At 32.6% G+C, this 15377-nt stretch overlaps 1 protein-coding gene across 1 annotated transcript in view; it reads left to right on the forward strand.

The window, feature by feature from the left end:
- The window catches only part of LOC129233729 (uncharacterized), a 45953-nt gene extending 31545 nt beyond the window's left edge, over positions 1-14408 (forward strand). Inside the window, exons 10-16 of the mRNA XM_054867705.1 lie at positions 1951-2099; positions 2198-2343; positions 3274-3367; positions 4721-4868; positions 7388-7598; positions 8568-8701; positions 13929-14408. Coding sequence (XP_054723680.1) covers positions 1951-2099; positions 2198-2343; positions 3274-3367; positions 4721-4868; positions 7388-7598; positions 8568-8701; positions 13929-14114 — 1068 coding nt within the window. The 3' untranslated portion in view covers positions 14115-14408. The remainder of the gene's footprint in view (positions 1-1950; positions 2100-2197; positions 2344-3273; positions 3368-4720; positions 4869-7387; positions 7599-8567; positions 8702-13928) is intronic.
- Positions 14409-15377: the final 969 nt, after the last annotated feature.

Below are 15377 nucleotides of genomic sequence, written 5' to 3' on the forward strand. Positions count from 1 at the left end.
TTGTTGTTATAATGGATCAGTTTTGAGTTTAATGAGTCCTTTTGTACATTTAGAAACAAATATTCTTCATCTAGTTGGACATTTTGACATTTGCTTAGCGTCAAATATTTTGATGCCTATGGTATATGTGTTTCTTTTATCAAAAAAATATTTCTGTCGTACTTTTTATTCAATTATATATATCAGCGCTAAACACAATGAAAAACGCTGCACAAAGTTTTCAAATTTACTGTTCTATAAATTGAACAAAAAGGCCATAATTCAAGTTCTGTTTGCACGGAAGTTCCAAACAAATTCCGTCAGAAGCAGGAAAACTCCTTCTTTTTTTGACTGATGCTAATATTTTAAATATGCAAGTAAGTTTTCACTACCAAAATTGCGAAAAATGCAAATTTCCACGGTTTTAATTAATTCTCAAGTCCAATAAACTATAGGGGGCGCTGCAGCCACTGTCCAATGGCGGATGAAAAAGGTAAAACAAACGCATGCTGTAACTTATAACTTGCTTTGACGCTAAGTGAATGACAGTAATTTTTCATCGTGTTTGTGGGAAGCAATCTTTTCTAGTCTTCTGAAATTACATCACACCATAAACTGTCAGAAGCCTGTAATTTACCCTAAAGAAAACACGTGGAATGGAATGTTTTACCTTTTTCTTACGTATTGTTAATCACCGCAAGGTAGCGTATTCGAGCTCTGGAGTTGCGAATATTTTCAATTCTTTAAGTCCTACAAAGATGAAAATCAGTTAAGAACATTCTCAATAAAGTAATCTTTCAAATAAAAAAAATCAACAGTTAAAGTAACAAATTGATGTGGACTTGGTAGTGCGAGTTTGAAGCATTTGGGATTTAAGTTGGGATCATTGGAATAATTTCTAATCAGCTGATTGATCAGCATTGCTCTTTTTACAATCTCAAAATTAAGTGAAACGATTTGGGGTCTTCTTGAAAATTCCACATTGGTTAGACAACGATCTGTGATTCATTTTTTTTATTGCTGAAGGTGAAAAACCAGCTAATTTATTCTCTAGAATGACTGAAGTGTATTGTAAAAGTTGCATGAATCATGAAAATTTTTACAAGGGGGTAGAACGATTCAAAAGTGGTCAAGAATCAGTGTCTGACATACACCGTTCTGGCCGGGCTGTTGAAGGTACGGTATATTGCGATTATCTCGAGGATCAGAGCACAATACGCAATCAATACTATTCAGATATGCTTCTGAAGAAGGTGAAGCGAGCCATGAGAGAGAAACGTTGTGGATCTCAGTGGAGAGGGTGTGATTCTCCACCAAGACCGTCCTCTCGTAGCTGAATGAATCATGAATCCAGTAGGCTGGGAGGTACTGACTCATCCCCTCATAGCCCTGACTTAGCACCCTTTGATTTCCTTTTTTTGGCCCCCATTACTTGGAAATAATTCTAGGATAACGAAGATGACGAGCAATTTTTGTGAAATTGGCTTCTACACCAAGGTTCTTTGCAACCTGTATAAAAAAGCTAGTAACCCGTTGGGACAGGTGCATAAATGTTGATGAGGATTTTGTTGAAAGGAAAAAAATCTTATTTCGTAAAATCAAATTGACCTGGAAAAAAATCCGTTTATCTCTTTAATTAATGAATGACCCTCGTATATGTAAATGTGTGGTGTGCTACTTTACTTCTTAAAATCTGTAGTTGGGGGCGAACCTAACCAGAAGGTAACACAGATCCTGATTACAACATTACGACAATGCCAGGTTAGGTTTGCCTCAACTGTAGTAGTACTTATAGTAGTATATAGTTTTTACTATTATTAGTGCTTATAATTGTAAGCGTCTGTCAGCAGAATGATCATTATTTGAATGACCATAATTTTTGTAAAAATTTATTACTCTCTAATTCATGACTGAAACATAAATGGGTTAATGTTTGACCATTGTAAAATACTAATGTGATTTCGGTTTCAGTACGGAGACGTAATGACCAACATCGTAGTTGTGCAGTTCAATGATAATGTTCAAACATCAAGGGATAAAAAATACAACCTTACGTGCTACATGTCTGGTCCTGGAGAAACCGTGGTTACCTCGAGCTACATGGATACCAGAACGGATGGGTAAGATTCTACACATCTGTTTACATGCACAAGAAAAATTTCCCCTGTTTAATTTTGTCTCATTCATGTTATTTTTTATTTTCTTCAAATTCTGGCAGACGTTATCCTACCCAGATTGAGCACCTTCCAGCTCAAAATATGCTAACATCAAACATCGTTTTACGGGTGCTCTACAGAGGGGCTCCAACGAATACGATAGCGGTGGGAGATTTGCTGACGTTCCGATTGGAAGCTAGAGGCCATTGTAAGTAATTCATGATTAAAGAAAGCAAATAATACGTATTTATATGAAGAAGATAATGTTTTTAAACATTAAACGACCATTTATCTAAGACGTAACTGCGGTAGAAAGTGAATGAATTCTTTAATAGAAGGATAAAAAAATTAAAGACATTCGCAAACAAATTCAGTAAAGAGTGTATAAACGGTGCGGTCGGTAATTAATATCATTAAGAGGACTGGGGTTTTAGCAGTGGTCCTATCTCGAAATTTCCCCAAATTATATTAATCGTTGAAGCGAAATGTCGAGAAAAAAATAATAATAAGAAAAATGAATAAATTACAGTCTAAATTGTGGTTATTTCCAAAAATCTCTTTTTTTTTTTTTTTTTAGGCCAGTTTCAATTTTATTAAAGTTGTTTAAGTGAAAGATATTACTATCATAACTTCAAAACTTCTTGATGAACAAATAAAGAGCATCAAAGTTTAATTTTACGAAAAAGTAGAATCATCAAAAATTTCTCACACTAAATGAAATGTTCACCATGAAAATTTGCCATCTTTATTTCCAAAAGACAGTTAAATAAAAAACAGCCCTACTTATATAACTATTTTGCTGTGCAATTATCTATGTCAGGAGCCTAATGTTTGAGGCTAGATTATGGATATAAGTATAAAGTTTGGGAATGAAACCTATCAAAAACACAATACTGGCACATTTTTTTACCATTTAAAAAGGAGTTTTTAAGCTTTACTAGAAAATATATTCTGGCCCTAAAAATGTGAAGTGAGATTTCAGAAATAATAAACATTCAATTTTGTAGTTAGACGTGAAAATGTTCAACTGATTTTTTTTTTTTTTTTAAAGCAAAGGAGTGGTTGTTTCAAAGCGTATAGTAAGATTTAAAATTTTCGAAGCCTAATGTTTTCTTTTTTGTTTCTTTAATTTTTCTAGATCATTACGAGTACTTCAGCGACATATTTGCGACCAACGTTATAGCAAAAGATCCCTACTCTGGCAGACAAGTCCATCTGATTGATAACCGAGGGTAAATATACGCAACAATTAGTTTGTACCAAAATTGCTAATTCCTAGATTTATCTTTTAATTGATGTCTCATGCCGCGTCGTTTTAGATTTATGTCATAAATGTTTTCACTTTTTTTAACAATTAGAAACAAGAAATAAAACTACTTTTTCCGGAAGTTCTTTCATCCGCATGGTCATTTTTTTTAGCCTAATATCCCCGAAGCACAATCATTTGTGAACTTAGTGATTTAATAACAACCGTCATTCCTTCTACAGCTACTTATTTGTTAAATTCTTTGGTTATTGCTTAAAAAAACAGTTGGTAAAAAACATTTCCCACAAAATAATTTTAAATTATTGGAATATGAACAAATGGTTTTGATGCAAAATCAACAGAAAAGAGAAATTTAAGCTTAACAGTGCTAAAGAAAATTTCCGCGTATTAGCGCTTTTGACTACCTACTACTTTCAATGAAAATAAAAGTCTTTCAAGAGAAAAAGTTAAAAGGGAGCTGTCCAGAAGTGATGGCACCTTTTCCCAACTTTTTTGACCCCCCTCTCCCCCCTCCTGTTTGCTACATGTCACGATATTTTTCTTTAACTTACTCTTACAAAAAAAAAAAATGCGTGGTGTCCTATTTCTTGTTATCCCCTCCCTCCTCCTTGTCACACACAGTTACAATTTCCCGAATCCCCTCCCCCCTTCAAAGCGTGACATAATTTGTGGACAACCCCAAAAGCAAAATGTGCAAGAAATTTTAAGATGATAACAAGTGCTTTCCAACCGTTATGCCTCACTGAATTTAAGCTTAATAATCTCAAACCTAGAAATCGCATTGGAAGACAATTTTCACGAAGAAATTATCTTTAAATGTTCTGCCATGAGATGGTAAAGTGCAGTATCTGCAAAAATGAGTTTTTGAAATACAGTCTAGCACGCTTACTGGAATATCGGTTAAAGAATATCCCGCTTAATGTAATAAATGTTCGATGTACCAAACCGATGTATTTTCTCATTTTAGTCCCGGAAAAAGGTATTTCCCGCTTATTAGAGCATTTTTAGTAAATTGTCTATCCCATAAAGCGGGATCGATTGTATTTCAAGAAACGAGTTTCGGATTCTCCACTAAGAATAATAAAATGTTGGAGCTTGACGTTTTTTTTTTTTTTCTTCGTGCGTTATTTTCATCGGAAACCATGTAAGCAAGTATGTACAATAAAGTAAAGTATAATACGTATATGATAAAATGCAGAAAAAAATGAAAAAAGGAAAAAAATTGCTGCGCTTTACCTTTCCATGGCAGTGTTTTACTTTAACAAAAATTATCTTCATCTTTGACCAATTGTTTAAAACTTGATGAAATTTTGCTTAGATGTCCTGTCGATTTGTATGTATTCCCTGAACTGCAAAAGACACCAGATGGAGCTTTGCAAGCTGATTTTTATGCTTTCAAAATACCCGATTCCAATCTCTTAGTGTTTCAAGCAACAGTAAAAACTTGCAGAGGACCATGTGAACCAGTAAGTATATTTTTATCATTTATTACAAGAATAAAATTTTGGGCATCATATCGATAATAAAAGTTTTCATTTAAGTGCAAAATAGTTATGGACAGTTAAGAGATAAATGAAATAGAGTAAGCTAGTAAGTCTGCCAAGACCCTCAGTGAGTTCCAATATGTTTACTTCTGATAGGTACAAGTTCATGTACGTAATGCTGTTTCTATAGCTTTTTTGAGGCTATTTAAAGTTTTCTTCGGTTCACAAACTTTCTGAAAACAATAAATGTTAATAGTAAGCAATAGAAAGGGCCACATTTGTACCAAGAGGTAGAATTAAACGAAAATTGCGCAACAGTAAGGAAAGAATAAAAATGATTAAACCAATGACAGAAAATGAGGAAAAACCGAAAAGGATAAACAACACTTGGGTATTTCGTGAAATAATTAGATTAAAAGTGTCTGAGAGTAAATTTAAGCGTCTGTGTGTCATACTTTTGTATGCTTAATTCCCTTTATGACATATTTGATTGAACATTATATTTATAAAGACCAAGTGAATAAATTATTAGAGTTTTGACCATCTCGAAAAACAGAATATTTCGGGCACAAATTTGTAGAAAGAATAATAAATGTGAGTTATTTCGACACTTAGCTAACTCTCAGACTGATTTATATCTTTTCTGAAACTGTGAAACAGGACGAGTAATTTCAATAATTCCAAACGTATGAGAAATGAGTCGTTCTTCATGAAATCCTTATTCATGATAAACATTCTTTATTTAATTTTTTTAACAAAAAAAAAAGCTTTCAGAAGTATTCTCAAACATGTTTCTGATAATAAAATTACGTTTAATAAATTTAGGTATCAAAATTTCATGTACGAATTAAAATTTTGTAATTTTAGGTGTAAAATAAAATAGTCGGAAATGCAACAAAGTATTATTGAAACGAGATTTTTTTTCCATTCTAATACTTTCTGTACAAAGGGCTTTGAAAAAATTGTATTTCATTTCAATAGCAAATATTAAGGATTTAACAGCAATTTTTAGAGACTATTAGATCTAAGAAACAAGAGGATTTATTGAGGCGAGAAGGATCAAAGGGATAACCCTCCAACCAAAATCCTTTCCCTCGAACTATGAAGCCAATCTAAGTATGACTTCATGAATGTAATAATTCTTGGATGGATAATAAGACGAAGTTTATCTTAAACTACAAGAAAATATCAAATAGCTCGTTGCGTCATCCAGAGACTGCAGTTTCGCCCTCGTTTGGGATCATCGCTGTGGATTAGCTATACTGCCGTGCTAAGCACAGATGTGGTACCTGCACATTTTATCAAAATTGAGTTATTGTCACCAGGTGGTCGTTAGTAATTTAATTTACCTGAATCTCAAGTTTTTTGGCAATTTGCGAATGCGAAATATTAAAAAAAGCTTTAAGAAAAAAGTCGTAACTGCACAGTTTGCGGAGTTTGCTAAGGCAATTGAAACGTAAGTGACAAATACTAAGCCTTTAAAGTGATATCTGCGCAGTTACCACTTTTTTCCTTAGTATTTTTTGTAGATACGACTTTTATACCTTAGTAAAGCAAGCATATTTAATAATGTCGCAGTTTATTGTAACACAGAATATTAAAATTAGTTTACCGTTGAATAGTTGATAAAAACTAATGCAACTTTGCATAATTGTTAAAGTAAATATTCAGCTTTTTCTATTCAAATGTTTATTTAAAATGCAAATTCTAAAAATGAATGCATGTAAAATATTCATATCTAATTCTTTCGCATTTCATTCTACGGCCAGTAATATTTTTATTTAAGTATCGTCTGCTGTCAAAATTATCTTCATGCTCGGTAAAAATGAATCTAGAAAATAAAACATTACAAAAAACAAATTCTTTGAATATAAAAAACAGAAAATTGTTATGGATTACAGTTTTAACTGTCCGGAGTTTTGAAAATGGTATCTTTCAGAAGGTAGATTCTATTAGATTTGTATTAACAAAATAAAGCGAAGCAGCTAAGTCCAAAGAAAGCAGATGTTTTCAGTATTATTTAATGATACTTTGAACACGTTTTACTAAGCTATTTTTGTCGTATCTGTGCGGATAACACTAAAAATACCTAGTAATTGTCACTTACGGTAAAAATAGCTTAGTATATGAAAAGGTTTTGAAAAGAAAATTTGTCGTAACTGCATTTATTAATTTTAAATTAAGATTTTTACAAAATACTCTCTTACGGTTTTTAGATAAGTTATTTACGAAACAACTACCGCAAGTTGAGCATTTAATTAAGTCATAAATCAAAGAAATGAGTTGTAAAACTTTAATCGTCAATTTCTCATTTTGAGCTCTACTGCAGATGCCACATCTGTGCTTAGCACGGCAGTATAAGAGTTGTGTACGGTAAATTTCTTATAGAAGTTGAGATTACCTTCAAATTAAATTCATAAAATCTCTTTTAAATTTTAAAACTATGCATTGCAAATACTGTTTTTAGCATTTCATAGAATTTGATTCGTATTTTTTACAAGGTGATCTGCAGTGATCGGGGTCGTCCTGGTTCATTCCCATCATGGGGACGCAAAAAGAGATACGTCATGAACGAAACTGCAGCCCTGTACGCAGACGATTCGGAAGAAATCACCAATGTCGTTGGAAATGGTACTGATGAGCAAGAAGTTGTGCATGATCTACTGAAGGTCTACCTCTCCAGATCTGATATGCCTCCTGAAGCTGCAGCAGGTATTTAATTACTTTAAATAATAATAATAACTAAGTGTCAGGATAAGTGAAAAAGCGATAATAATTATACTAAAATGGATAAGGATAAGTGACAAAGCAATAATAATTGTACTAAAAAGTATAAGGATAAGTGAAAATGATTAAATTAAAATGTATAAGGATAAGTGAAAACGCAATACTAATTACATTAAAAAGGAAAAGGATAAGTGACAACGCAATAATTATTGTACTAAAAAGTATAAGGATAAGTGAAATTGATTAAATTAAAATGTATAAGGATAAGTGAAAACGCAATACTAATTAGACTAAAAAGGAAAAGGATAAGTGACAACGCAATAATTATTGTACTAAAAAGTATAAGGATAAGTGAAAATGATTAAACTAAAATGTATAAGGATAAGTGGAAACGCAATACACTAAAAAGGAAATAATAAATCCTATTCAGAGCAATTTTCAGAGCACTCTTAATTTAAACTTTATTTGTTTAAAATTCATATAAAATCATAGTTTTAAATTAAATAAAAAAGAATTTATTCGCAGAAATATAAAATTCGTTTAATTTAAATAATTCTATTTCAAGGAATGCTCGTTTACTGCCTTAAATTCGCTTTATTCTTCTCAAAGTATCAGTGGCAATAAGTGCTCTTAAATATTTTAAACCGTGTTTTTCTGCTTCAGATGGCAACTCGAATTGCCATCTGAATATCATACCATTTTTTTAAATCACAATGGATGTGAAACAAGTATTATAGATTTTATAGCTCATTGTAATCAATGTTTTCAACACAATTCTATTTCTCAAATTTAATGCTAGACTTATTTTGACTTCTCCATACCACATTTTAAGTTCCGTTTATAGTTAATTTTTCATAGAATTCAAAGCAACAATGAATAAAAATCACAAATAAATAAATTATTAACAAAGTAAATTAATAATAAGTAAAATGTTTGTTTGCTCTTTTTTAACAGTAACGAAAACAAGCACTGTGTGTGTCGCCCAAGCCGGATACTACACACTTGTTATACTCTCAATCGTCCTAGTATGCGCCGTTGTGGCTGTTGCTGCTGCTGCCATGTACTTTTTCAAGAAATCAAAATTAGCGGTAAGTTTTCTATTTCTGGTTTTTCTCATTGGGGGAATGGGGTTGTTTCCATCAGTCAAAAGTACTACTTTCAGTCACTGAAGTTGATAGAATGAGCAGAAAAATAATATGGAGCGAAAAAAATATTTTATTTTCAAAGCATTTAATGTTTAATTAATTTTTTTAAATGCCCGAATTTTCAAATAAGACGCGGTCTTTATAACGTCACAAATGATGTACTTTGGCGCGTACACCACTGGCGCACTGAATACTGACGCTTGCTGTCTTCCGCGTTTTCTGCTTATGATAATTCTGAAGCGAAACTATTGCTCTCTACCATTGCTATCAAACATATCGTTGCGAGTACATGTAAGTAAAGATGCGAATTAACTATTGCTCTCTGCGCTAATGGCATCGGTGAATAGCATTTCATCACTTGTGAAGCCATGTGCAGAAGTGTAAAAAATTACATTAAATCAGCGTATCGATTAAAAAGTTTTTAAAAAAATGAAACTTTGTCAAATTATTTAAAAAATGGTTAAAGCCTATGTTTTTAAGCGTGCTCTTTCAGAAAAAAAAAACAATTTAAAATTTTGGAAACAACCCTATTAAAATAATGTGGCATTGGTGACATGTTACGTAATGTATCACGTGTGAAATACCAAAATAAGCATTCTGATGAAAGAAGTAATGTTACCATACTTCATTCGAGTAATGGTAGCATTTTTACTTCCTTTTACAAAAAAGGAAGTATTGTATTCGCGAAAAAATTTTCACTCAAAAATCGGCCTTAATTTCCATTTTGCTCACCCCCAAATGAATGTTGTTTTTTTTTTTTTCGACTCGACCACACGTGGATATTTGCCTAGGAACGTACAGACACCCGAAATATCCATTTTGACGATCCCCAAATTAATTACAACGAGTTTTCTCGTGACGTCTGTATGTACGTATGTATGTGCGTATGTGTGTATGTATCTCGCATAACTCAAAAACGGTATGTCCTAGAAAGTTTAAATTTGGTACGTGGGATCCTAGTGGGATCTAGTTGTGCACCTTCTCTTTTGGTTGCATTCGGATGTTCCTAAGGGGATCTTTTGCCCCTTTTTGGAGGGAAATCATTGTTAATTTCGATGTAAACTCAAGTGGTGTTATAATTTGGCGGACACTTAGCGATATATCGCCAGTCTTTTGGTCGCCAAATTTTGTCGACAACTTGGCTTTTTTTTTTTTTTTTTAATCTGATTTCGATTTGCCACTGTTGGTGATATTTAGAGAGTAAACTATTGAATCACGTTAAAATTGCCAATAATGGGAAAATGACATTAAATTGGAGTAAAAGGAAGTCATGTGATGCTCGTTTTCCGTTCGTTTTTCTACATTAAGTTCCGGCTATTACTTATGGGGGCGAAATTTATAATACAGTACCATGCATACGCTTGACAAAAAATGTACATAAAAACTACCTAAATACAATTCATAACCCAACAACCGATTGCAGATATGTGATGTCTGTGAACAAATATTTTAGTCATTCATGGAAAGGAGGGAAAAAAATCTGATATGTGCACCACACATTGTTTGTCAATAAGAGAATCCGTGTCTTTCAATACCTCAAAAGGATAGTTGAGGGAAGTCATGTACGCGTATTAAATGCATAACCTTTTAGATGTTTTAACTTTTTAGGTATCATACAACTGTAAAAGTATGGAAAACAAAAGGATTCCACTTTCAAATGCCAAAGGAGAACCACTTTCAAATGGAATAAAAAAAAGTGATGTTATTGTTAGAGTCAGTCATCTGAAATTGTATTTACAGAAATCCTGTGAAATGTTTATAAAGAAGTTATATAGTGTCTTCCAATGAGCAAAAAACATTTTCAATAATTGCACCCCAAGTTTGACGTGAACCGCCGAAAAGAAAAAAAAATCTTTTGCAGAGATTCATTTTGCAATATCGATAATTTTAACGTTGGATCACTGGGTATCTCGCTAGATATTACCAAACCGACACTGGATTTAAAATTTTCATTTTTGTCGCCAACATGGCTATAGTGACAACAACTTGTGACACGAAATTTTGTGAAAAAACGCCAAGTGATCTGCAATGAATAACATTACTTCTATTTGCACTGAAATTACCATCTATTCGCCACAAGAAAAGTGTAAAGATCGCTTTAGGAACATCGGAACGCAACCAAAAGGGGAAGTGTGAAACTAGACCCCACACAAACTCTACATACGAAATTTCAACCTTATATCGCATACCATTTTTTAGTTATGCGAGATATGCACATACGTACTATGGAGCTATAGTAATACCCAACTAAAGAGCGCGATTCTTTTATCCAGATGGCAGAAACTGGATATCAACATGAGGAGAAAGTCGAGTCGAATTAGAGGGGGGGAGGGTCTATATTAGACATCTTTCTGGCAACATCGTGGTGAAGTTAAAGGACATGTTGAACTAAGTTTCGCAACTTAGACCATTGCGTTTGCAGAGAAGTAGTGGTCAATCCGTTTTCATATGTACAGCCAAAATGTAACCTTACAGCACGCTGTAGTTGAACTCTTGCTCTGTGACACGCACGCACATTCATACATAGACACACACGTTCGTACGCGCCGACAGAAGTCACGAGAAAACTCGGGAAAAGTTAATTCGGTAATGATCAAAGTAGAAACTTCTGTTGTGCAGTACATATTGTACATATTGTGCAGTACATATTTGTAAGTACATATTGTACAGGTAGTGAAGGGAACAGATCTCAGAAATTGAATGTTTTGGAGGTGCACGTATCAGAAGCGCCTTACGAATAACATACAGGCCTTCAAAAATTCTTCGCTGCTAATCATTTGACCTAAGGCCGGGATTTGAAAAAAATTTTAAAATTTTAAATCAATCCTCCAAACCTAAAAACTGCCTGCTTCGAGGTGTGCCAAAGCAACTCATCATTCATTCAAGGGTAGTAAAATGGAAAGTTGGGATGAAATTTGAGTGAAACATTTTTTGCGAATACATTATTTCCTACACTTCGTACAAGGAAGTAAAAATATGCCACATTCTAATAACTTCAAAAGCTATCTGTTATGTACCAAATTTGGAAATAACACTCTAACGGAGATACACATACTTTGCCTTCAAAACACAGCATTTAGATTAGTGATGCCGTTGGTTTATGACGAAAAGCATGATAATAAAAAACATACTGAATGCTAATATGCTCAAAATAACACAGTACATAACCCTGTCTAATCAAGTTCATTAATTTAAAGCACTTAAATGCAGAAGCTACATAAACTAGAAATTCATTTTTTAGTTCATTTTAAACTCCTCATATAATGAATAAATGAGTTTACAATATTAAAATTTTGTAACTTCTTTCCCGAATATTTCAATAAGCAGCATTATAAAATTTCAAAGCATAAACTTCCATTTCATTTGAAGAATTTCTTCATTGGACAAATGATCATGAAAGTCAGTCTGTTTCACTGAATTTAACAAAAAAGTAAAAACACATACTAAGTTGTCAAAGCACATGAAGTTTAAAATTTCTTACAAAAAGGCATTTATACATCAGGACACAGTTTTAAAATAAAAATTCAAAATCTTACTTTTCCCTAATTTTTAAAAACAAAAGAACAATTGTGCTACGAAAATATTTTAGGAAAATAAAGTTTATACTAAAATAATACGAACCTACATCATATGAAAATGCTTGATCCCTTTTAAGTCACGAAAGAACAAACAGTACAGTCACTATCTCATAAGATTAAATGCTCGTCTTTTTCATGCGCTGTTTGTTTGTAATTCATTTTCTAATAACTTAGTTAAACCGAAATCTTCCAGAAAAATTTAGAAAACATCCATGAATCAACTTTTTAAATGGTTTTTGAACTGTCACACGTCGACCATTGGTCATATTAATAGAAAAATTCTCCTACCTACAAGATAGTAAACAACCAAATTAGCATCAAGTATTTATCCTACTAAAAAGAAATACTACTCAGTACTAAATGTTTGTACTTGATTACGTCTTTACCTTAAACAGTTAATTGTTACACACAGTGATTTGATTTTGCATCCGGTATTCCGTATTCTTCATGTAGTAGTGTTTCACATCTTAGCAATTTAGGGAAAACATAAACTGTTTCCCCCAGATCTAGGTTACGTAACTGCTACAGTGATTGAGCTCAACTTTGAAAATCTAAACTAAAGAATTGCTTACTACGTCAAATTTTAATGGATGTACATTTTTTACAAGCGTATATATTAGTGTTATATCGAACTTACCAATTGATATTAGGAAGGTAGAATTCTCACATACGTTTAAAACGGAACTCACGTGTCTAATACGCTTCACAAAATCGAGTTGCAAGAACTCAAAATACAGTTGAAATTACACAGAAATCTTCTTTATTAAAATTAAAATATTTAGTTTCACTACAGCTGACGTTTTATTTTTAACGCAAGTGCGTAGTTTATCTCTAGTTTATTTTTTCTACTTGAAATATAGCAATTTTAATCTAAAACAAATTTTTATAACTTATTCTTAGCTTATTAAAAAATCAAAAACAGGGTTCCGTAATGGTATATTCCAAAAAGTTACTAAAACTATAATATATGTAGTTGCTGGATTTCTTTCGGGGGGGGGGGGATTGATTTTACATGCAGTTAACGAGTTCGTTAGTTTATCAATGTGAAAAGCCAAATTTGTCAATGTTCCATCTCTTGTTGACAGACATTTTACATATCTCACCCCGTCAAGAAAGTGACACAACTCAAAAATCAACATTGGAGGAAATCAAGGTTTAATGCAATACTAGTTTTAAACGATTTAGTCTCAATTATTGGAATACGCGCAAAACAACTACAATCTGATGTGAACTGGTTTTTTTTTTTTTTTTTTGTCTAAATTAGCAATGCCTACTTCAAGTTCGAAATTTTTTCTTCTACCTGATGAAATTCTAATGATGCGTTGCTATTGAATATATTGCTTTTGCGCCCCCACGTATCAGTTATGTAAGCTAACTTTGGGCAAGTTTTGTGGCAAGAAATAGCATTAAGTTTAGATATTAAATCAATAAACCTTGTTGAACTAAACTTCGCTCTACTTTCAGACCGACAACAGTTCAAGCACCATGTAAATGTTGTAACCTTTGTGTGGACTGGGGGGGAAATAACTTAGGTCAAGAACAGCAAGTGAAATTTTGTGTCTCTAATTCTTTGTGATTTGATTCCGTTACAGGCTAAAGCAGCAGGAATCAGCGGACCTCCACCAGGATTAGCCAACTTATACATTACCAGCCAATACCCTGGACCAAAAATGGACGATCCAAGTGAACCCATATACACAGATCCATCCCTCTTCGAGCGATCCAGGAGCAACAGAAACGTAGCCAACTTGGGGAAAGTCTGCAATGATTTCAATTGAGTAACAGATATCCTCTAGCCTTTAAAAGACTGAAAATATGTTGAACTCTGTGTGTGCTTGGGATTTTTCCATGAAAACAGTCCTTCGTGTTGCAACCTGGAAACGCGTGCATTTTTCGCTGGGATTTTCGGTTCGCTCTTTCTCTTTTGGATCAGAAATGTACATAACACTAAGAAATAACGAAAACGGTGTTTGTGCTTTCTATGTATACAAGCTATCAATGTACATTAAAATAAAGTGCTGTTGAAAATTTTAAAATATCTGTTATAAAATTGCCTTATTTTCCCTCTTAAAAATGGGATGCAAAACTTGTTGGAAAGATAAAAAAAATTCCTTCATTAACTTTCATGTTTAATATATATATATATATTATTAGTAAATACTTATAGGAACAAAAAAAAGAAAAAGAAATCTTCATGATTTATTTTGTCAAAAACCAATATTTTTAATTTGATTTCTTTATTTTTCTTTGAATATTTTTCAACACATCAAGTCTAATTATTCAAACGAACCTTTAAAAACTGTAAATATCGCTGCAATTTGAACAATAAAATGAACAAGCCATTGTACATACACACTTTTATTCTTTTTATTTATTGCTGTTTTTCCCTTACCGTATTGAAAGCTTCTTGATTGCATGTCACTTGTAATAAAGTTATAAAGTTTCTTAATAAGTATGTAATGTCTGATTATTTCCTTCGTTAAAGTTAAATTCTTTTTTTTTTTTTTTTTTTGAAACATTTTCGTTATTCTATGGCTGGCGCCATTGGAGCAATCCTCTTTTAAGCAGAATGGCGGAGAGGGGGGGGGGGGCGGTCATAACAATCCTTATAAGTGTATATGGGTGAATATATGCGATCTGAATTCCAACGGCACATAGGAAATGTTTAGATAAAACTAATTATGTTATTGCTATCCTAAACTTAACTAATAATGAATATTGTCTTTTATCTGGCCCACACAGTCAATTCTCCAAAACAATTTCACTATAGCATATAGCATGACTCTTTTTTAAATAACCTAGCATAATATCTTTTACCATAATCATACACCTAAATAAACATGTAAACATATTTTAGCAAAACATGCTGCAAAAATATTTATAACATATAAAAAAAATACTTAATTTTTACGTCACGTAATAGTTGGTCACCTTTACCTGGTGAAATGGAAAGACTGAAATTCAACATTTAAACTACAAAGGATCTCTTTAACCGCAAATAATCCGCGTAATACAGATTAAAGTTAAAAGCAAGCTGACAG

Source organism: Uloborus diversus, unplaced genomic scaffold (assembly GCF_026930045.1).
Source record: "Uloborus diversus isolate 005 unplaced genomic scaffold, Udiv.v.3.1 scaffold_666, whole genome shotgun sequence".
In the NCBI taxonomy this organism is placed as follows: domain Eukaryota; kingdom Metazoa; phylum Arthropoda; class Arachnida; order Araneae; family Uloboridae; genus Uloborus; species Uloborus diversus.